General features: G+C 44.6%; 1 protein-coding gene across 1 annotated transcript in view; it reads right to left on the bottom strand.

Moving 5' to 3' along the window:
• The window catches only part of LOC120020184 (metabotropic glutamate receptor 7-like), a 460,663-nt gene that overhangs the window by 203,857 nt on the left and 232,077 nt on the right, over positions 1 to 24,729 (bottom strand). Inside the window, exons 3-4 of the mRNA XM_038963679.1 lie at positions 20,125 to 20,260; positions 16,824 to 16,978 (exon numbers count right to left, since the gene is read on the bottom strand). Of these exons, the coding sequence (XP_038819607.1) occupies positions 16,824 to 16,978; positions 20,125 to 20,260 (291 nt within the window). The remainder of the gene's footprint in view (positions 1 to 16,823; positions 16,979 to 20,124; positions 20,261 to 24,729) is intronic.

Raw genomic sequence — 24,729 nt, 5'->3', positions numbered from 1 at the left:
TCTTTATTTAACTAGGCAAGTCAGTTAAGAACAAATTCTTATTTACAATGACGGCCTAGGAACAGTGGGTTAACTCCTTGTTCAGGGGCAGAACGACAGATTTGCACCTTGTCAGCTCAGAGATTCGATCTTGCAACCTTTACGGTTACTAGTCCAACAGCTTTAGCCACTAGGTTACCTGCCACCCCCATTCAGTGAAGGCAGAATACTGTGTAAATCCTGTGTGAAAGCAATGCATGTGTGTGCGTCCGTGCGCGTACGTGCATTCTGTGTGTGTTCTTTGTGAGGCAGAGGGGGTTGATAGAGCTCTAACTGAGGATCCTGGGTACAGTTAGAGAGAACCTTGCTGTAGAACCTCATCTAAAACAACAACCATTAGAGAGAACCTTGCTGTAGAACCTCATCTAAAACACCAACCATTAGAGATAACCTTGCTGTAGAACCTCATCTAAAACAACAACAATTAGAGAGAACCCTGCTGTAGAACCTTCATCTACAACACCAACAATTAGAGAGAACCCTGCTGTAGAACCTCATCTACAACAACAACAATTAGAGAGAACCCTGCTGTAGAACCTCATCTACAACAACAACAATTAGAGAGAACCCTGCTGTAGAACCTCATCTAAAACAACAACAATTAGAGAGAACCCTGCTGTAGAACCTCATCTAAAACAACAACAATTAGAGAGAGCCCTGCTGTAGAACCTCATCTAAAACAACAACAATTAGAGAGAACCCTGCTGTAGAACCTCATCTAAAACAACAACCATTAGAGAGAACCTTGCTGTAAAACCTCATCTAAAACACCAACCATTAGAGAGAACCCTGCTGTAGAACCTAATCTAAAACAACAACAATTAGAGAGAACCTTGCTGTAGAACCTAATCTAAAACAACAACAATTAGAGAGAACCCTGCTGTAGAACCTCATCTAAAACAACAACAATTAGAGAGAACCCTGCTGTAGAACCTCATCTACAACAACAACAATTAGAGAGAACCCTGCTGTAGAACCTCATCTACAACAACAACAATTAGAGAGAACCCTGCTGTAGAACCTCATCTAAAACAACAACAATTTGAGAGAACCCTGCTGTAGAACCTCATCTAAAACAACAACAATTAGAGAGAACCCTGCTGTAGAACCTCATCTAAAACAACAACAATTAGAGAGAACCCTGCTGTAGAACCTCATCTAAAACAACAACAATTAGAGAGAACCCTGCTGTAGAACCTCATCTAAAACAACGACAATTAGAGAGACCCCTGCTGTAGAACCTCATCTAAAACAACAACAATTAGAGAGAACCCTGCTGTAGAACCTCATCTACAACAACGACAAGAGGCCAAAACACACACAGCCGGGGGTCACTGTTAAAGTTGGTAGCAAGCCGGGATTCTTATAGCTGAATAGTGACTAAATAGGAAGGATGAAATGCCGTGAGACGAGGTTGAAGGGAGACAATGACTCTCTTGTTAAAGTAAGATTGAAGTGAAGTCCTCATTTCAGAATGATTGACAACGTTGAGAACCAATGGTTCTTCTGAGATACTGGAAGTCAGTAGGATGTAAGGTTCAAGTGTTTTTCCATGCAACGTCACCAGAAAAATATGTTTGGTTAAAAGAGTTAAATTAAGTTAAATTAGTTAGTTAAAAGAGTTAAATTAAAACATGTAATAAAAAACAAACTAGTTGGGATAAAATTAATACTTACACAGAAGGGTGACATACAGTACCAGTCAAAAGTTTGGACACACCTACTCACTGAGGTACATTTTTGAATTTTGACTATTTTCTAAATTTTTGAATAATATTGAATACCTCAAAACTTTGCAATACCACATAAGAAATAATGTAGTAACCAAAAAAGTGTTAAACAAATCAAAATATACTTTATATTTGAGATTCTTCAAAGTAGCCACCCTTTGCCTTGATGACAGCCTTGCACTCTCTTGGCATTCTCTCAACCAGCCTCATGAGGTAGTCACCTGGAATGCATTACAATTAACAGGTGTGCCTTGTTATGTCTTAATTTGTGGAATTTCATTTCTTCTTAATGTGTTTGAGCCAATCAGTTGTGTTGTGACAAGGTAGGGGTGGTATACAGAAGATAGCCCTATTTGGTAAAAGACCAAGTCCATATTATATCAAGAACAGCTCAAATAAGCAAAAGAGAAACGACAGTCCATCAGTACTTTTTAAGACATGGACATCAGTCAAAATGGAACATTTCAAGAACTTTGAAAGTTTCTTCAAGTGCAGTCATTAAAAACCATCAAACACTATGATGAAAATGGCTCTCATGACCTCTACTGCAGAATATTTGTTAGAGTTAACTGCACCTCAGAGTTCAAGTAACAGACACATCTTAAACATCAACTGTTCAGAGAGAACTGCATGAATCAGCAATTCATGGTCGAATTGCTGCAAAGAAACCCCTACTAAAGGAAACCAATAATAAGAAGAGACTTGCTTGGGCCAAGAAACACAAGCAATGGACATTCGACTGGTGGAAATATGTCCTTTGGTCTGATTAGTCAAAATGTTTTATCTTTGGTTCCAACCTCTGTGTCTTTCTGAGACGCAGAGTAGAAGATCTCTGCATGTGTGGTTCGTCTAGGACCAAAAGGCTCCTCAACAGCTTCTACCCCCATGCCATAAGACTGCTGAACAATTCATTAAAATCGCCACACAAATTTACATTGACCCCACCCCTCTTGTACACTGCTGCTACTCGCTGTTTGTTTGTTATCTATACATAGTCACTTCCCCCCCACCTACATGTACAGATTACCTCAACTAGCCTGTACCCCTACACACGGACTCTGTACCGGTGTCCCCTGTATATAGCCTCCACACTGACTCGGTACCGTAATACCCTGTATATAGCCTGCACACTGACTCAGTACCATAGTACCCTGTATATATCCTCCACACTGACTCAGTACCGTAATACCCTGTATAAAGCCTTGTTATTGTTAATCTTATTGTGTTACATTTATTCTTACTTTTTATTTTAGTCTACTTGGTCAATATTTTCTTCTTCTTGAACTGCACTGTTGGTTATGAGGCTTGTAAGTAAGCATTTCACGGTAAAGTCTACACTTGTTGTATTCGGCGCATGTGAGAAATAAAGTTTGATTTGAACTCCTTCAAGACCATTGGAAAAGCATTCCAGGTGAAGCTGGTTGAGAGAATGCCAAGAGTGTGGAAAGCTGTCATCAAGTCAAAGGGCGGCTACTTTGAAGAATCTCAAATATAAAATTTGATTTGTTTAACACTTTTTTGGTTAATACATGATTCCATATGTGTTATTTCATAGTTTTGATGTCTTCACTATTATTCTACAATGTAGAAAATAGTCAAAATAAAGAAAAACCCTTGAATGAGTTGTTGTACCCATACTGTTGACTGGTCCTGTATAAGGTCGCAAAGACTATGGAATAAGCTAGTGTTGTCGTCGTCCCCTCCCTCGAGGAAACACTGGGCAAAGAAATATAGAAAAGTAAAGGAGGGGAACGAGCAAAAGGGACGTGGGAGCTGAGACGGCGATCCTGATCAGTGTCAGAACTCAAAGCATCTCTTCCTCGTTCTCTAATCGTTTGTCACTTTGGAACACTCTACCACCTCCATCAGAGCTATCTAGTGTGACAGGCTGCCAGTGGAAATTCTGAACGAACTAGCGAACTGGTAAACACATGTAAGCATCCAAAGAGTGATGCAAGGCACCAGCCACAGAACGAGCTAGCTAACTGGTAAACACGCCTCACAAGATAGGCTACTGCAAGGCAGCCACACACAGCACAAACTGGTACACAAGCACCCCGTGTACTGCAAGGCAAGCCAGTCACACAATATGAGCTAGCTAACTGGTACACAATGCACCCAGTCAGGGTACCCTAAGTCAGGCCTGCCACAAACAGAATGGGGTAGCTAACTGGTACAGTACATGTAGAGAGAACTGCCAGGAAGCCCAACACAGAAAGAGCTAGCTAACTGATACGCAATGTCAGAAACTAGAGAGTACTGCAAGCCAGCCACACAGAGTATGAGCTACATCCACTGAGGGTACTCAACACATCATCCAGTGTTTTGCAAGCTATTCACACAGCAAAAGCTAGCTAACTCGTACACTAGCATCCAGAGAGGACTGCACGTCAAACACCTAACTCCACAACAGACACAATCCTCCAAACCCAACGACATAAAGAACACTGAGGATCAGTGGATCCTTGGGATTAAAAAAACATAAAATACTTCCCATAGAAGTGTACCAAGATGACATGCACAACAATGGCACAGCAGTCTGCACTGAGGTAAGTGTGCTAAAGGGACATCAATCTCTTTGGATGTATTTAAAGTGGAGCAAAGATTCTAATCCCCCTATCTTCCTTTATCTCTCTCACTGTGGTAGACCAGAAACATCAGGGCTGATGTCCTCTCTGTCTGTCTGTCTGTCTGTCTGTCTGTCTGTCTGTCTGTCTGTCTGTCTGTCTGTCTGTCTGTCTGTCTGTCTGTCTGTCTGTCTGTCTCTGTCTGTCTGTCTGTCTGTCTGTCTGTCTGTCTGTCTGTCTGTCTGTCTGTCTGTCTGTCTGTCTGTCTGTGTGGTAGACCAGAAACATCAGGACTGTGAAACAAAGGACAGTTGAAAGCTGATATAGAACCTTTGTCTGTGTTCTGTTTCTGTCTCAGTCAGAGTTGAGTGTGCTGTCTATTAGTGATATGACAAATGGGAGGTCTGGTTTTGTCACAAATCACACCCTACTCCCTTCGTAATGCACTACATAATGCCCTCCTTTCGGCAAATCTGACCACGACTCCATTTTGTTGCTCCCAGCCTATAGACGGAAACTAAAACAGGAAGCTCCCGCGCTCAGGTCTGTTCAACGCTGGTCCGACCAATAGGATTCCACGCTTCAAGATTGCTTCGATCACGTGGACTGGGATATGTTCCGGATAGCCTGATGTATATGCTGATTCGGTGAGCTGGTTTAATAGCAAGTGCATCGGTGATGTTGTACCCACGGTGACTATTAATAATAATATCAAACTACCTGCCCTCCAGGACACCTACACCACCCGATGTCACAGGAAGGCCAAAAAGATCATCAAGGACATCAACCACCCGAGCCACTGCCTGTTCACCCCGCTATCATCCAGAAGGCGAGGTCAGTACAGGTGCATCAAAGCAGGGACCGAGAGACTGAAAAACAGCTTCTATCTCAAGGCCATCAGACTGTTAAACAGCCACCACTAACATTGAGTGGCTTCTGCCAACATACTGACTCATCTCTAGCCACTTTAATAATAAAAAATTGTCACTTTAAATCACTAGTCACTTTAAACAATGCCACTTTATATAATGTTTACACACCCTACATTACTCATCTCATATGTGTATACTGTACTCTATACCATCTACTGCATCTTGCCTATGCCATTTCGGCCATCACTCATTCATATATTTATATGTACATATTCTTATTCATTCCTTTACACTTGTGTGTATTAGGTAGTTGTTGCGAAATTGTTAGATTACTAGTTAGATATTACTGCACGTTCAGAACTAGAAGCATAAGCATTTCGCTACACTCGCATTAACATCTGCTAACCGTGTGTATGTGACCAATAAAAATGTGATTTGATTTGATTTACATTTGACCAGGGCTTATAGGGATCTTGTCAAAAGTAGTGCACTATGTACATTTACAATTACATTTAAGTCATTTAGCAGACGCTCTTATCCAGAGCGACTTACAAATTGGAAAGTTCATACATATTCATCCTGGTCCCCCCGTGGGAATTGAACCCACAACCCTGGCGTTGCAAGCGCCATGCTCTACCAACTGAGCCACACGGGACCACATGTAGGTGAACAGGATGCCAAAAGGGACGCAACCTCTGTCTATCCTGTACAGCCGACTACGCCAGACCTCTTTCATGTTGACACATCCACACCCTACAGTGCAGTGGTTCTTCCTTTAGACGTTTTGAGCTTATGCCGCGACCGTTTGTGGAAGATGGTGACAGATTGTGTGGTAAATTGCATCATTCTTGCAACAATGGCTGACACTTAAATAACGTGCCGTAGAATTCTGCGGCACCCTGCAATCTGTGTATTTTCTCCCAGTGTTTCTGTTTCAGCAGATATAAAGACAGGTTATTTGTAAAATAACTGGAGAAGTCATGTCATTTAGTGTTGACGTTCATTCCCCTCCAGGGTTCGGACACGATGCTCCCGGAGTAGAGCTGAGATAGGCAGGTGAGTTCTTCACAGCACCTCTGTCATAAAGCCACGTTTAGTTAAAACCACAGGGAAGTTTCTAGCTGACGTGGAATGATATTTCTCCTGACTAGCCAGGCGTATAGCTGTGAGGGAGTAACTATTATAAAATCAATGCCAACCACTGTCAGATACATTCGTGGCAATGTGCATTGTGAGCTGCAATGATATACCTAGGAGGACTGGGGACTTGGGAATGTGGACAGGTGACTGGGGAATGTGGACCGGGGACAGGTGACTGGGGAATGTGGACTGGGGACTGGGGACTAGGGACTGGGGACTGGGGAATGGGGACTGGGGAATGTGGACTGGGGAATGGGAACTGGGGCATGGGAACTGAGGAATGTGGACTGGGGAATGTGAACTGGTGAATGTGGACTGGGGACCGGTGAATGTGGACTGGGGAATGTTGACTGGGGACTCGGGACTGGGGACTGGGGAATGTGGACCGGGGACTGGGGACCGGGGAATGGGGGCTGGGGAATGTAAACTGGGGACTGGTGAATGGGGACTGGAGACTGGTGAATGTGGAATGTGGAATGGGGACTGGTGAATGTGGACTGGGGACTGGGGAATGTGGACTGGGGAATGTGGACTGGTGAATGTGGACTGGAGACTGGGGAATGTGGACCGGGGAATGTGGACTGGGGACTGGTGAATGTGGACTGGGGAATATGGACTGTGGAATGTGGACTGTGGACTGGTGAATGTGGACTGGGGACTGGGGAATGTGGAATGTGGACTGGTGAATGTGGATTGGGGACTGGTGAATGTGGATTGGGGACTGGTGAATGTGGACTGGGGAATGGGTACTTGTAAATGTGGACTGGGGAATGGGAAGTGGGGGATGTGGACCGGAAACTGGGGACCGGGGAATGGGGGGTGGGGAATGTGTACTGGGGACTGGTGAATGGGGACTGGTGAATGTGGAATGGGGACTTGGGAATGTGGACTGGGGATTGTGGACTGAGGACTGGTGAATGTGGACTGGAGACTGGGGAATGTGGACTGGGGACTGGTGAATGTGGACTGGGGACTGGTTAATGTGGACTGGGGGCTGGTGAATGGGGACTGGTGAATGTGGAATGTGGACTGGGGACTGGTGAATGTGGAATGGAGACTGGGGAATTTGGACTGGGGATTGTGGACTGAGGACTGGTGAATGTGGACTGGAGACTGGGGAATGTGGACTGGGTACTGGTGAATGTGGACTGGGGACTGGTTAATGTGGACTGGGGACTGGTGAATGGGGACTGGTGAATGTGGACTGGGGAATGTGGACTGGGGAATGTGGACTGGGGACTGGATACTGGGGAATGTGGACTGGGGACTGGATACTGGGGAATGTGGCCCGGGGAATGTGGACTGGGGACTGGCAAATGTGGACTGGGGAATGTGGACTGTGGAATGTGGACTGGGGACTGGTGAATGTGGACTGGGGACTGGGGAATGTGGAATGTGGAATGTGGACTGGTGAATGTGGACTGGAAACTGGAGAATGTGCCCCGGGGAATGTTGACTGGGGACTGGCGAATGTGGACTGGGGAATGTGGACTGTGGAATGTGGACTGGTGAATGTGGACTGGGGACTTGGGAATGTGGACTGGGGAATGTGGACTGGGGAATGTGGACTGGGTACTTGTAAATGTGGACTGGGGAATGGGAACTGGGGGATGTGGACCGGGGACTGGGGACCGGGGAATGGGGGGTGGGGAATGTGGACTGGGGACTTGGGAATGTGGAATGTGGACTGGGGACTGGATACTGAGGAATGTGGACTGGGGAATGGGGACTGGGGAATGTGGACTGGGGAATGGTGAATGTGGACTGGGGAATGTGGACTGGGGAATGTGGACTGGGGAATGTGGACTGGGGAATGTGGACTGGGGACTGGAGACTGGGGAATGTGGACTGGGGACTGGTGAATGTGGATTGGGGACTGGGGACTGGTGAATGTGGATTGGGGACTGGTGAATGTGGACTGGGGACTGGTGAATGTGGAATGGGGACTGGGGAATGGGGACTGGGGACTGGTGAATGTGGACTGGGGAATGGGTACTTGTAAATGTGGACTGGGGAATGGGAAGTGGGGGATGTGGACCGGAAACTGGGGACCGGGGAATGGGGACTGGAGACTGGTGAATGTGGAATGTGGAATGGGGACTGGTGAATGTGGACTGGGGACTGGGGAATGTGGACTGGGGATTGTGGACTGTGGAATGGGGACTGGGGACTGCAATGCCTTCCTATTTTAGCCAGGTCAAGATTTGTTCTTGTAACATTTGCATCATTTAGGCTTCACACATCAGTCAAGTGTGTTTCTTTGCTCCAGTAAGAAACTGTTATTCCACCCAACCCAACAATAAGTGATGAAGAGTTGTGCTGTGGCCAACCCAACAACAAGTGATGAAGAGTTGTGCTGTGGCCAACCCAACAACAAGTGATGAAGAGTTGTGCTGTGGCCAACCCAACAATAAGTGATGAAGAGTTGTGCTGTGGCCAACCCAACAACAAGTGATGAAGAGTTGTGCTGTGGCCAACCCAACAACAAGTGATGAAGAGTTGTGCTGTGGCCAACCCAACAATAAGTGATGAAGAGTTGTGCTGTGGCCAACCCAACAATAAGTGATGAAGAGTTGTGCTGTGGCCAACCCAACAATAAGTGATGAAGAGTTGTGCTGTGGCCAACCCAACAATAAGTGATGAAGAGTTGTGCTGTGTCCAACCCAACAACAAGTGATGAAGAGTTGTGCTGTGGCCAACCCAACAATAAGTGATGAAGAGTTGTGCTGTGTCCAACCCAACAACAAGTGATGAAGAGTTGTGCTGTGTCCAACCCAACAACAAGTGATGAAGAGTTGTGCTGTACCCAACCCAACAACAAGTGATGAAGAGTTGTGCTGTGGCCAACCCAACAACAAGTGATGAAGAGTTGTGTTGTGTCAAACCCAACAACAAGTGATGAAGAGTTGTGCTGTGTCCAACCCAACAACAAGTGATGAAGAGTTGTGCTGTGGCCAACCCAACAACAAGTGATGAAGACTTGTGCTGTGGCCAATCCAACAAAAAGTGATGAATAGTTGTCCTGTGGACAACCCAACAACAAGTGATGAAGAGTTGTGCTGTCCCCAACCCAACAACAAGTGATGAAGAGTTGTGCTGTGGCCAACCCAACAACAAGTGATGAAGAGTTGTGATGTGGCCAACCCAACAACAAGTGATGAAGAGTTGTGCTGTGGCCAACCCAACAACAACTGATGAAGAGTTGTGCTGTGTCCAACCCAACAACAAGTGATGAAGAGTTGTGCTGTGTCCAACCCAACAATAAGTGATGAAGAGTTGTGCTGTGTCCAACCCAACAACAAGTGATGAAGAGTTGTGCTGTGTCCAACCCAACAACAAGTGATGAAGAGTTGTGCTGTCCCCAACCCAACAACAAGTGATGAAGAGTTGTGCTGTGGCCAACCCAACAACAAGTGACGAAGAGTTGTGTTGTGTCAAACCCAACAACAAGTGATGAAGAGTTGTGCTGTGTCCAACCCAACAACAAGTGATGAAGAGTTGTGCTGTGTCAAACCCAACAACAAGTGATGAAGAGTTGTGCTGTGTCCAACCCAACAACAAGTGATGAAGAGTTGTGCTGTGGCCAACCCAACAACAAGTGATGAAGACTTGTGCTGTGGCCAATCCAACAAAAAGTGATGAAGAGTTGTCCTGTGGACAACCCAACAACAAGTGATGAAGAGTTGTGCTGTCCCCAACCCAACAACAAGTGATGAAGAGTTGTGCTGTGGCCAACCCAACAATAAGTGATGGACAGTTGTGCTGTGTCCAACCCAACAATAAGTGATGAAGAGTTGTGCTGTGGCCAACCCAACAACAAGTGATGAAGAGTTGTGCTGTGGCCAACCCAACAACAAGTGATGAAGAGTTGTGCTGTGTCCAACCCAACAACAAGTGATGAAGAGTTGTGCTGTGGCCAACCCTACAACAAGTGATGAAGAGTTGTGCTGTGGCCAACCTAACAACAAGTGATGAAGAGTTGTGCTGTGGCCAACCCAACAATAAGTGATGAAGAGTTGTGCTGTCCCCACCCCAACAACAAATGATGAAGAGTTGTGCTGTGGCCAACCCAACAACAAGTGATGAAGAGTTGTGCTGTGTCCAACCCAACAACACGTGATGAAGAGTTGTGCTGTCCCCAACCCAACAATAAGTGATGAAGAGTTGTGCTGTGGCCAACCCAACAACACGTGATGAAGAGTTGTGCTATCCCCAACCCAACAACAAGTGATGAAGAGTTGTGCTGTGTCCAACCCAACAACAAGTGATGAAGAGTTGTGCTGTGTCCAACCCAACAACAAGTGATGAAGAGTTGTGCTGTGTCCAACCCAACAACAAGTGATGAAGAGTTGTGCTGTCCCCAACCCAACAACAAGTGATGGGAGAGTTGTGCTGTGTCCAACCCAACAACAAGTGATGAAGAGTTTTGCTGTGTCCAACCCAACAACAAGTGATGAAGAGTTGTGCTGTCCCCAACCCAACAACAAGTGATGAAGAGTTGTGCTGTGGCCAACCCAACAATAAGTTATGAAGAGTTGTGCTGTGTCTAACCCAACAACAAGTGATGAAGAGTTGTGCTGTGTCCAACCCAACAATAAGTGATGAAGAGTTGTGCTGTGGCCAACCCAACAACACGTGATGAAGAGTTGTGCTGTCCCCAACCCAACAACAAGTGATGAAGAGTTGTGCTGTGTCCAACCCAACAACAAGTGATGAAGAGTTGTGCTGTGTCCAACCCAACAACAAGTGATGAAGAGTTGAGCTGTGTCCAACCCAACAACAAGTGATGAAGAGTTGTGCTGTGTCCAACCCAACAACAAGTGATGAAGAGTTGTGCTGTCCCCAACCCAACAACAAGTGATGAAGAGTTGTGCTGTCCCCAACCCAACAACAAGTGATGAAGAGTTGTGCTGTGTCCAACCCAAAAACAAGTGATGGGAGAGTTGTGCTGTGTCCAACCCAACAACAAGTGATGAAGAGTTGTGCTGTGTCCAACCCATCAACAAGTGATGAAGAGTTGTGCTGTGGCAACCCAACAATAAGTGATGAAGAGTTGTGCTGTGGCCAACCCAACAATAAGTGATGGAGAGTTGTGCTGTGTCCAACCCAACAACAAGTGATGAAGAGTTGTGCTGTGTCCAACCCAACAACAAGTGATGAAGAGTTGTGCTGTGGCCAACCCAACAATAAGTGATGAAGAGTTGTGCTGTGTCCAACCCAACAATAAGTGATGAAGAGTTGTGCTGTGTCCAACCCAACAACAAGTGATGAAGAGTTGTGCTGTGGCCAACCCAACAACAATTGATGAAGAGTTGTGCTGTGGCCAACCCAACAATAAAGTTGTGCTGTCCCCACCCCAACAACAAGTGATGAAGAGTTGTGCTGTGGCCAACCCAACAACAAGTGATGAAGAGTTGTGCTGTGTCCAACCCAACAACACGTGATGAAGAGTTGTGCTGTCCCCAACCCAACAACAAGTGATGAAGAGTTGTGCTGTGGCCAACCCAACAATAAGTGATGAAGAGTTGTGCTGTGTCCAACCCAACAACAAGTGATGAAGAGTTGTGCTGTGTCCAACCCAACAACACGTGATGAAGAGTTGTGCTGTGGCCAACCCAACAACAAGTGATGAAGAGTTGTGCTGTGGCCAACCCAACAACAAGTGATGAAGAGTTGTGCTGTCCCCAACCCAACAACAAGTGATGAAGAGTTGTGCTGTCCCCACCCCAACAACAAGTGATGAAGAGTTGTGCTGTGTCCAACCCAACAACAAGTGATGAAGAGTTGTGCTGTGTCCAACCCAACAACAAGTGATGAAGAGTTGTGCTGTGTCCAACCCAACAACAAGTGATGAAGAGTTGTGCTGTGGCCAACCCAACAACAAGTGATGAAGAGTTGTGCTGTCCCCAACCCAACAACAAGTGATGAAGAGTTGTGCTGTCCCCACCCCAACAACAAGTGATGAAGAGTTGTGCTGTCCCCACCCCAACAACAAGTGATGAAGAGTTGTGCTGTGTCCAACCCAACAACAAGTGATGAAGAGTTGTGCTGTGTCCAACCCAACAACAAGTGATGAAGAGTTGTGCTGTGGCCAACCCAACAACAAGTGATGGAGAGTTGTGCTGTGTCCAACCCAACAACAAGTGATGAAGAGTTGTGCTGTGGCCAACCCAACAACAAGTGATGAAGAGTTGTGCTGTGTCCAACCCAACAACAAGTGATGAAGAGTTGTGCTGTGGCCAACCCAACAATAAGTGATGAAGAGTTGTGCTGTGTCCAACCCAGCAATAAGTGATGAAGAGTTGTGCTGTGTCCAACCCAACAATAAGTGATGAAGAGTTGTGCTGAGGTCTTAATTGACATTACATGTGGCTTTCTCACAGTAGGCTGAACAGCAGGAGTTTTCTCCCTCTTAGTCAGAGAGACGGTGCAGTGAAACCACACAGCAGCCCAGAGTCCCTCAGCCGTCGCTCTCTCTTTCACTCAGACACACTCCCTGTGTGTGTGTGTGTGTGTGTGTGTGTGTGTGTGTGTGTGTGTGTGTGTGTGTGTGTGCGTGTGTGCGTGTGTGCGTGTGCGCGCGTGCGCGCGTGCGTGCGTGCGTGCGTGCGTGCGTGCGTGTGTGTGTGCTTGTGTGCGTGCACATGCCTGTGTGTGTGAGTGAGTTCAGTCCCCGCAGCCATCCCTCTCTCCTATCACTCAGCCAGACTGAACCCTGTCCCTTCTCCTCCCTCCCTTCCCGTCCTCCCCCTCTCCCTCACCCCCACCCCCCGTCCTCCCCCTCTCCCTCACCCCCACCCCCCATCCTCCCCCTCTCCCTCACCCCAACCCCCGGTCCTCCCCCTCTCCCTCACCCCCACCCCCCCTCCAACCCCCGGAAACATCCATTCCCATAAATCATTAGCCGATAAAGAAAAAAAAGTATCTCTGAAAACATCAAAGGGAAACTATTTATTAATTTGGCACCTGTGGGCTCTCCCACAGACCAATTATACCCTGTAGCTCAAGGTTACAGACTCCAACAACTCCAACTCAGTCTCACAGTTTCATCCGTCCAGTGTCTCGCTAAGGCGCTGATGACATCACTCGGTGGTAGACTTGAGCCTGCACGACTCAGTCTGCTTTCCAAATGGAACGCTATTCCCTATTTAGTGCACTACTTATGACCCAAATGGCACCCTATTCACCCTAAATAGGGAATAGGGAATAGGAAACAGGGAATAGGGAATAGGAAATAGGAAACAGGGAATAGGGAATAGGAAACAAGGAATATGGAATAGGGAATAGGAAACAGGGAATAGGGAATAGGAAATAGGAAACAGGGAATAGGGAATAGGAAACAAGGAATATGGAATAGGGAATATGAAACAGGGAATAGGGAATAGGAAATAGGGAATAGGAAACAGGGAATAGGGAATAGGAAACAGGGAACAGGGAATAGGAAACAGGTAACAGGGAATAGGGAATTGGAAATAGGGAATAGAGTGCCATTTGCGATACACCTGGCACAATCAGAAAGGCTGTGATCTAGTCTTGACAGTGGGCAGCCTTCGCTAACATGCCTAACTACAAAGCACGCACACACATAAACACACACACACACACACACACACACACACACACACACACACACACACACACACACACACACACACACACACACACACACACACACACACACACACATATACACACCGTACCATCCAGCCCATAGCCAAACATGACACAGTTGTGTGTGATCGTTCAGGATAATAGACTTCCATCATTAGGATCATGTATAATTTGTTCTGGGATTCCTCGTTGAGGTTACCATAGTAACATCGTTTACCACATCAGTCACAGGCTTCATTATTACGTGCATGGATGATGTCGTCCCCCACAGTGAGCGTGCGTACATATCCCAACCAGAATCCATGGATTACAGGCTACATCCCCACAGATCTAAAGGATAGAGCTGCCGCTTTCAAGGAGTGGGGCACTAATCCGGATGCTTATAAGAAATCCCGTTACGACTTCCGACGAGCCATCAAGCAGTCAAAACGCCAATACAGGACTAAGATCGAATCCTCATCGGATGTGGCAGCGCTTGCAAACTATCACGGATTACAAAGAGAAGCCCAGCCGCGAGCTGCCCAGACAGTCATCTCACTCTCCATAACCGATGTGAGGAAGACCTTTAAACAGGTTAACATTCAGTCAGATTACCATGCGTGCTTTGCTGACCAGCTGACAAGTGACTTCACTAACATTTTCAACGTCTCCCTGACTGAGTCTGTAATACCAACATGTTTTAAGCAAACCACCCTAGTCTCTGTGCCCAAAAGCGCCAAGGTAACTTGCCTAAATCACTATCGCCCTGTAGCATTCACATATGTAGCCATGAAATGCTTTGAAAGGCTGGTCATGGTTCAAATCAACATCATCTACCCTAACACCCGGGACCCACTCCAATTCGCATACCACCGCAACAGATCCACTGATGACACAATCTCTATTGCACTCCACACTGCCCTATTCCACCTGGACAAGAGGAATACCTATGTGAGAACGGTGTTCATTGACTATAGCTCAGCGTTCAACACCATAGTGTCCTCCCAGTGTGGTGCCAAGACAACAACATCTCCCTCAATGTCAGCAAGACAAAGAAGCTGATCGTGGACTACAGGAAACGAAGGGCAGAGCACGCCACCATCCAAATCGACGGTAAACTGCAGTTGGAGCGGGTCGAGAGCTTCAAGTTCCTCGGTGTCCACATCACTAAGGAATTATCATGGTCCAAACACACAAAACAGTCGTGAAGAAGGCACGACAACGCTTCTTCCCCCTCAGGAGGCTGAAAAGATTTAGGAATTGGCCCTCAGATGTTCAACAATGTCTACAGCTGCACCATTGAGAGCATCCTGACTGGCTGCATCGCCGCTTGGTATGGCAACTCCTTGGCATCCGACCGGAAGGCGCTACAGAGGTTAGTGCGTACGACCCAGTACGTCACTGGGGCCGAGCTCCCTGTCATCCAGGACATCTATACCAGGCAGAGTCAGAGGAAGGCCCTGAAAATTGACAAAGACTCCAGCCACCCAAGTCATAGAGTCTTCTCTCTGCAACCCGCACGGCAAGTGGTACCGATGCAACAAGTCTGGAACCAACAGGACGCTAAACAGCTTCTACCCTGAAGCCACAAGACTGTTAAATAGTTAGTCCGGGTAGCTATTGGTTAACTATTTAACTATCTGCATTGACCTTTTCACTCATCACATATACTGCTGTTACTGTGTATTATCTATCATGTTGCCTAGTCACTTTATCCCTACCTAGAACATGTACATATCTACATCAATTACCTCGTACCCCTGCACATTGACTTGGTACTGGTATCCCGTGTATATAGCCAAGTTATCGTTACTCATTGTGTATTTATTCTGTGTGTTATTATTTTATGATTATTTATCTTTATTTTATTTTATCTTTATTTTATCTCTGTATTGTTGGGAAGCATTTATGTTGTTTATGAAGCTTGTGACAAATATAATCTGATTTGATGTAGCCACGGTAACTCGTGTTGCTCCAGAATCAGAATCAGATAAAATACCTTTGGACTTGCATTATGAGTTTGTTCATGTAATGTCAGGCAGACATTTTACATCTTTAAGTTGCGTTGTGTAAGAAAGACAGTACATATCCTTTACGGTACATTGGCTAAATGTACTGCATTACAGTTTCCTGAGTCTTCTTCATTTGTTGAATGCTTTGGTCAACATGGTAAAAACATATATACAGTATATATATATAGCTATATTGCATCATATCTAGAAAAACATTTCCCAAGTACATCTCGCAATATACTGCATGTAATATTTTATTGCATCGTTCAATATTCTTCCATAACTATCCTTCCACTACTTCTACAAAATGTAGGAGAGAGACAACAGACAACAGTAGACAATAATACCACAGTATTGGTGCTAGTAGACAGTCTACTTCTATAGAATGTACTGTAGACGACAGACAGCAACAGTAGACAATATTACCACAGTATTGGTGCTAGTAGACAGTCTACTTCTACAGAATGTACTGTAGACGACAGACAGCAACAGTAGACAATATTACCACAGTATTGGTGCTAGTAGACAGTCTACTTCTACAGAATGTACTGTAGACGACAGACAGCAACAGTAGACAATAATACCACAGTATTGGTGCTAGTAGACAGTCTACTTCTACAGAATGTACTGTAGACGACAGACAGCAACAGTAGACAATAATACCACAGTAGTGGTGCTAGTAGACAGTCTACTTCTACAGAATGTACTGTAGACGACAGACAGCAACAGTAGACAATAGTACCACAGTAGTGGTGCTAGTATACAGTCTACTTCTACAGAATGTACTGTAGACGACAGAAGACTGACAGCAAGTAGCTTTTTTCTAATTAATTTTTTCTCTCTCTCCACTAAAAGTCTGCAGGCACAACCTACCGGCAATGGTTGCTCTCTTTGGCAGGATAGTGACAGCTCCCACTGCTGCTTCCTCTAGCTGATGGACAGGGCTGTTCTTGGCTCCCCAGCTGTCTGAACCGATCCACAGGAAATGACCCACCTGGTCAGCTCTCTTACTGGCATTCAGGATACCCCTGCAATCAGACACACAGATCGAATGAATAGGATAGCATAAAATGGAACAGTACGTTATAGTCCATCTTGCACATTTAAATGTGTATATATTTTTTTGCTATGCATCATCCCGAGCAACCCAGACACCATAGAAACCCACATACACACACACACACACACACACACACACACACACACACACACACACACACACACACACACACACACACACACACACACACACACACACACACACACACACACACACACACACACACACACACACACACACACACACACACACACAGGAGTTATTCAAACAGTACATTGATCTATTAAATCAGTCACACAGCTCCGTACAGGAGTTATTCAAACAGTACATTCATCTATTATATATTTTCCTTGTACTACTCACTAACATGTTCATGTACATTTTTTACAATGACATTTTTTTGGTCATTTAGCAGAAGCTTTTAGCCAAAGTGACTTACAGTTAGTACATTCATCTTAAGATAGCTAGGTGTGACAACCACATATCACAGGCATAGGAAGTAGACTTTCTCCTCAATACTATCAGTAGAGCCAGAGCTAGAACGACAGAGCTGCTAGGCGGGTGAAGTACAAGTGTCGGTTCAGGAAAGGAGGGGGATTATTTAAGATACTCTTTGAAGAGGTAGGGTTTAAGGGTGCTGTCCTAGCTTCAGGGGGATGCTGGCTCCAACATTGGGGTGCCAGGACAAAGAAGAGCTTGGACTGGGCTGAGCGAGAGCTGCCCTACTGTAGGTGGCATAACAGAGTGCTCAGTTTGGGGTGTAGGGTTTGAGCATAGCCTGAAGGTAGCGAGGGACAGTTCCTCTAGCTGCTCAGTAGGTAAGCACCATGGTCCTGTAGTGGATGCGAGCTTCGACTGGAAGCCAGTGGAGAAGGGTGTAGGAGCGTGGTGACACGGGATAACTTGGGAAGGTTTAAAACCAGGTGGGCTGCAGATTTCTGGATAAGTTGCAGGAGTTTGAAGGCACAGGTCGGGGGCCCAGACAAGAGCGAGTTGCAGCAGTCCAGATGGGAGATGACAAGTGCCAGGATTAGGACCTGCGCCGCTTCCTATGTGAGGAAAGGGTCGTACGTTATGGATGTTGTAGAACATGAACCTGCAGGAGTGAGTCATTGCTTTGATGTTTGCAGAGAACATCAGGGTGTTGTCCAGGATCACGCCAAGGTTCTTTGCACTCTGGGAAGGTTCTTTACACTATGGATTTATCAACTGTGAGGAAGAGGACTTGAAGGAGAAGAATGGTTGATTGTCATCGGCATAAAAATGACAGGAGAGACCATGTGAGGATATGACGGAGCCGAGTGACTTGGTGTATAGAGAGAAGAGGAGAGGTCCATCCTCATAGCAGTGATAGGAGAGACCATGTGAGGATATGACAGAGCTGAGTGACTTGGTGTATAGAGAGAAGAGGAGAGGACCTAGAACCGAACCCTGGGGGACACCAGTAGTGAGAGTATGTGGTGCACACACAGATCCTCTCCACGTCACCTGGTAGGAACAACCTGCCAGGTAGGATGCAATCCAAGAGCCTGAGACGCCCAGCCCTGAGAGGTTGGAGAAGAGGATCTGATGGGTCACAGTATTGATGGCAGAGGATAGATCTAGGAGGATGAGAACAGAGGAGAGAGAGTCAGCTTTGGCAGAGCGGAGAGCTTCTGTGACGAGAGCTGTCTCGGTTGAGTGACCCGTCTTGAAGCCTGACTGGTTAGGGTCAAGAAGATCATTCTGAGAGAGATAGCGAGAAAGTTCATCGGAGACGCTCAAGTGTTTTGGAAAGAAAATAAAGTAGGGATAAAGGTATATAATTTTTTGACGTCAGATGAGTGGAGTGTTGGTTTCTTGTGGAGGGGAACAAATCGGGCCATTTTGAAATCAGAGGGGACGCAGCCAGCGATCAGGGATGACCTGATGAGGGAAGTGAGGAATGGGAGAATATCTCCAAAGAGAGGGGAGAAAAAGGCATAGGGCAGTTTTCCGTTGTATTTCCTCTGAACAAAGAGATATTTCCTCAGTTTTTATATATTGCCTTGACAGATAAATCAACCGGATGCTGAGTTATATCCGGTTTGATGTGGAACTACAGATCAATTACTCAACCAAACAGACATACAATATCACAAGAACTGTGACAAGACCGATACTTCAATATTTACTGCTGTAAAATGGCTGTGTGTTGTTTGTTGTTTTTGTTCTCCCTACAATAGCAGGTTTACATACTGTACGCAGTGTTTTAAAGGTGCTGAGGATCAAAACGATTTGTTCAGCAGAAAGTACAAGACAAGTCTACGTGACTGTGATCTATTGTCTAAGCTCAGATGTTGTAACGTTCGTCGTTAAGGGTAGACCAAGGCGCAGCGTGACTTGAGTTCATCATACTTTATTTAAATGTGAACCAGCGGGAAAAAACAACAATAAACAACACAGCGAACGAAAAGCTTCGTCGTGCAAAATACACGCAACCAAACAAAGACAAGATCCCACAACTGAAGGTGGGAAAAAGGGCTGCCTAAGTATGATCCCCAAGCAGAGACAACGATAGACAGCTGCCTCTGATTGGGAAACATACTAGGCCAACAAAGAAAAAGAAAACGTAGATATACAAAAACTAGAGTACCCACCCTAGTCACACCCTGACCTAACCTAAATATAGAGAATAAACAGGGATCTCTAAGGTCAGGGCGTGACAGATGTAGTTTTACTGAAACAATGATTCAACCGTTTGATGAAGACCTAATTGTTCGATACGTGATTTCATTAAAACCACATGGAACTATTTGACTGCTGTGTGTGGAGTCCTCCTTTATGCACACACAGGGATAAATCATTAGCCTCTTAATCGTTGTCACACATTATGCTTGGTGAGATAACGAACAGGAGATACATAGTGCTGTGAGAATGGCGCCGGCTACAAAATCCGTCAGCATTAAATTAAACATTATTGAAGGGAATTAAGTTGCCATCGTCCTGAACCTTCTTTCAGCTTTTCAGTTTTAAATTCCTAGGACTCAGCAGCTCTCGAGCTGCCAGAACAATATTTAAAATCTTGCTTTGAGTGCCAGCACACAGAAATCCCTAGGCTTTAGCTCAAAGGGCTAAAAACGAGTAGATACATACCGTATGTCCTCATCTGAGGCGAAGAGGACGACTGCCCGGGCGTAACGAGTCTCCAGAAGCAGCCTGATGATCTTGTCGAAGTTCTCCTGCTTGTGATTGTGAGGGATCTTTAAGGACTGAGCGATGCAGATCCCACCTGAATTGGAAAGAGGGAAAATGATGAGCTTCCGGTAAGGTACCTCAAACTGGGAGAAGCACCTGGAAGAAGAACGTTAACTACAAAAATTACATGTGTAAAAAATAAAAAAATGAAAACGTGTAGAAAATAAATGAAATATGCACAACAACATAAATCCGATGAACATCGAACCACCTCAATTGCAATGATCAAACCTCCACATACACACTGATCTGAACTGAGGTACACAACTCCACGTGTAACAAAAGGCTTTGTATTAACAGGCTATTACATACTTTACAATGCCGTACAATATGAAATCCCATAGACATGTTCAAACTAAATATAGTTGAGCTATACATCACAAAGCCTTTTGCACACAGTCATTAATTGTACATCATGGCGTCTGTTACAAGTACATATCAAATATCTACTGTAGGCTACAGTACTGTATGAAATGGTCCATAGCTATGATGAACAGGAAAGGAAAGTCAAAAGGCAGAATAATATGGGCTATATTTAATTGAGTCCATATTCCTGTCACAAACCCCTGAGTTTTAGCTGGGATGTAAATAGTCTCTGTTTGGTAGCATGAACCTGACTGTAACAAGCTTTATAACCAGGTAATGTTCATAACTCCCATGTCACTGTAAATATAGAGGTATCGACATGTTGAATGCAACGAGCTGTCTGTTTGAACTACTGGCACACAGCTCGGACACCCATGCATACCCCACAAGACATGCCACCAGAGGTCTCTTCACAGTCCCCATGTCCAGAACAGACTATGGGAGGTGCACAGTACTACATAGAGTCATGACTACAAGGAACTCTATTCCACATCAGGTAACTGATGCAGCAGTAGAATCAGATATATATATTTTTTGAAACCAGATTTAAAAAACACCTTATGTAACAGCGGGGGAACTGTGAAGCAACACCAACATACACACAGACGATAACATACACACTATACACACACAAATTATTTTAAAAAATAGCATAAACTGCCTGCATTTTGCTGGACCCCAGGAAGAGTAGCCACTGCCTTGGGGATCCATAAATAAATACAAATATAAATATGACCCAGGGTCCCCTGAACGCCACGTTAGCTCAGGGAACTAACACAAGTCTTCAGGGCTTGATGGTAAGGTTATTCATCATGCAGAACGTCCTCTGTTACACTATAGAGACTGTATTTTACCCGACTTCAGACGTATAAATAGAAGCAATAGAAAATAATGTATGTGCAGAATATAAAACATTCCAGTAGAGTGTTTCAAAGCACTGCTGCCATATGTCGAGTTAAAATTAGATCCTTGTTGTAACAGAGATCACCCAAAAGGGTTGAGAAGAAACACCTGCTAAAAACCCCCATGGTTCCTCAGGCGCCTGAGAAATGTACAACAGCATGTATTTACAGTTTTCCCATTGACAGCAGCATGCTAACTATCACCCTCAATATTTACTTGACAGACTTTTAACATTGAGGGAATGTAGCTTTATATCACCCTCTAACCAGGAGCAGCATGTTTAAGAGCACGGTGCCTCATACCCGGAACAAAGTATGGTGTCCCGGAGGGATCAAAAAGCAATGTAGTATATTACTGTGATGCTAAATAGGCTGCATGGTTAAATAATACTGGAGCCTCCAACATAGTTCCATCTCCACAGCCTGTTCTGACCCAGCCTATCCAGTCGGTTCTGTTTGTGATGTCATGACTCTGTTCCAGGAAGGAACCTCATGCTGTGAGCATTGCATGCAAACAAAAAAATGAAGCCAAAATATTATACAGTACAATGTGAAACATAACCAGATGTTTGTGGCACAAAATATAGATTAATATACTTATTATACAGATCAGAGAGATCGTTTTGTTTGTACAGTTATTCACCTAATTACCAGTTTATCCATGTATTATTTTGTGTATGATCATGATGTTATTTTGTGCACATCACGGCATGTGCAATTAGCAGTGTTAGGGACGTGAATATAGACTAACATACTGATTATACAGAACAGAGAGATAGCAGTGTTAGGGACGTGAATAGAGACTAACATACTGATTATACAGAACAGAGAGATAGCAGTGTTAGGGACGTGAATATAGACTAACATACTGATTATACAGAACAGAGAGATAGCAGTGTTAGGGACATGAATAGAGACTAACATACTGATTATACAGAACAGAGAGATAGCAGTGTTAGGGACGTGAATATAGACTAACATACTGATTATACAGAACAGAGAGATAGCAGTGTTAGGGACGTGAATATAGACTAACATACTGATTATACAGAACAGAGAGATAGCAGTGTTAGGGACGTGAATATAGACTAACATACTGATTATACAGAACAGAGAGATAGCAGTGTTAGGGACGTGAATATAGACTAACATACTGATTATACAGAACAGAGAGATAGCAGTGTTAGGGACGTGAATATAGACTAACATACTGATTATACAGAACAGAGAGATAGCAGTGTTAGGGACGTGAATATAGACTAACATACTGATTATACAGAACAGAGAGATCGCAGTGTTAGGGACGTGAATATAGACTAACATACTGATTATACAGAACAGAGAGATAGCAGTGTTAGGGACGTGAATATAGACTAACATACTGATTATACAGAACAGAGAGATAGCAGTGTTAGGGACACGAATAGAGACTAACATACTGATTATACAGAACAGAGAGATAGCAGTGTTAGGGACATGAATATAGAGTTAGTAGATTATGATGATCGTTACAGTCTAATGTTACAGGAATGTTATGGGCTCCCGAGTGGCACAGCGGACTAAGGCACTGCATCTCAGTGCAAAAGGCATCACTACAGTCCCTGGTTTGAATCCAGGTTGTATCACATCCGGCCGTGATTGGGAGTCCCATTGTGCGGCGCACAATTGGTCCAGCATCGTTCGGGTGTAGGCCGTCATTGTAAAATAATAATTTGCTCTTAACTGACTTGCCAAGTTAAATAAAGGTTAAATATATATATATATATATATTTTAAATTCTATGTAAATACATGAGTTGAATAGTATTATTCACTGGTAATTTTCCACCGCTGTCCAGTAGCCTCTTTACACCCGGCACAAAGGATATATTACTGGCCCCTTATCTTTACGACACTAAAGGCTGAATTTATTGTTCCGTCTGTTTAGGCTCTACACATCCTATCACTCTCCATCCAACCTGACAACGCTTGAACGAATCTACAGAGAAGAATGGGAGAAACTCCCCAAATACAGGTGTGCCAAGCTAGTAGCGTCAAACCCAAGAAGCCTCAAGGCTATAATCGCTGCCAAAGGTGCTTCAACAAAGTACTGAGTAAATGGTCTGAATACTTATGTAAATGCAATATTTTATGTTTTTATGTTTAATAAATTAGCAAAAAACATTTCTAAAAACCTGTTTTTGCTTCGTCATTATGGTGTATTGTGTGTAGATTGAGGAGGTAAAAAACGATTTAATGCATTTTAGAATAAGGCTGTAACGTAAAAAAAAAAAAATGGAAATAGTCAAGGGGTCTGAATACTTTCCGGAAGGCACTGTATAGAATCTGATTGGTGTAGAATATTTGCTGTGTAATCTGCCTGGCCTTTGTTTTCTCCATGGTCCACCTGATGGACCCATTATAGCCTGCAGAGTAACAGTGACCATCACATCTAGATAGACTCACTGATGTCTCTGAGTTAAGACACAATCCTGAGCTCACCTGACCCTTCGAATTGAGCTGATATGATGGAATTGATCAGTCACCTACTGTTAGTCGACCAATTAAATTCCTCCAGAGAGGATGTCACCACACATTCATGTAATGGACAGACACAAAATAGTCCAAATTGGTGAAGTGAAATGAAAGAAATTACTTGTTTCAAAAAAATAAAAAACGGAAAAGTGGTGTGTGCATATGTATTCAGCCCCTTTGCTATGAAGCTCCTAAATAAGATCTGGTGCAACCAATTACCTTCAGAAGTCACATAATTAGTTAAATAAAGTCCACCTGTGTGCAATCTAAGTGTCACACGTTTTGTCACATGATCTAAGTGCATATATACACCTGTTCTGAAAGACCCCAGAGTCTGCAACACCACTAAGCAAGGGGCACCACCAAGCAAGCGTCACCATGAAGACCAAGGAGCTCTCCAAACAGGTCAGGGACAACGTTGTGGAGAAGTACAGATCAGGGTTGGGTAAAACAATTTATATCAGAAACTTTGAACATCCCACTGAGCACCATTAAATCCATTATTAAAAAATGGAAAGAATATGGCACCACAACAAACCTGCCAAGAGAGGGCCGCCCACCAACACTCACGGACCAGGCAAGGAGGGCATTAATCAGAGAGGCAACAAAGAGACCAAAGATAACCCTGAAGGAGCTGCAAAGCTCCACAGCGGAGATTGGAGTATCTGTCCATAGGACCACTTTAAGCCGTACACTCCACAGAGCAGAATTTTACAGAAGAG

The sequence above is a fragment of the Salvelinus namaycush genome, chromosome 2 (assembly GCF_016432855.1).
Source record: "Salvelinus namaycush isolate Seneca chromosome 2, SaNama_1.0, whole genome shotgun sequence".
NCBI classification, from domain to species: Eukaryota; Metazoa; Chordata; class Actinopteri; order Salmoniformes; family Salmonidae; genus Salvelinus; species Salvelinus namaycush.
Note: the sequence above shows the minus strand (reverse complement) of the source record. Positions and strands in the feature narration are given on the sequence as shown.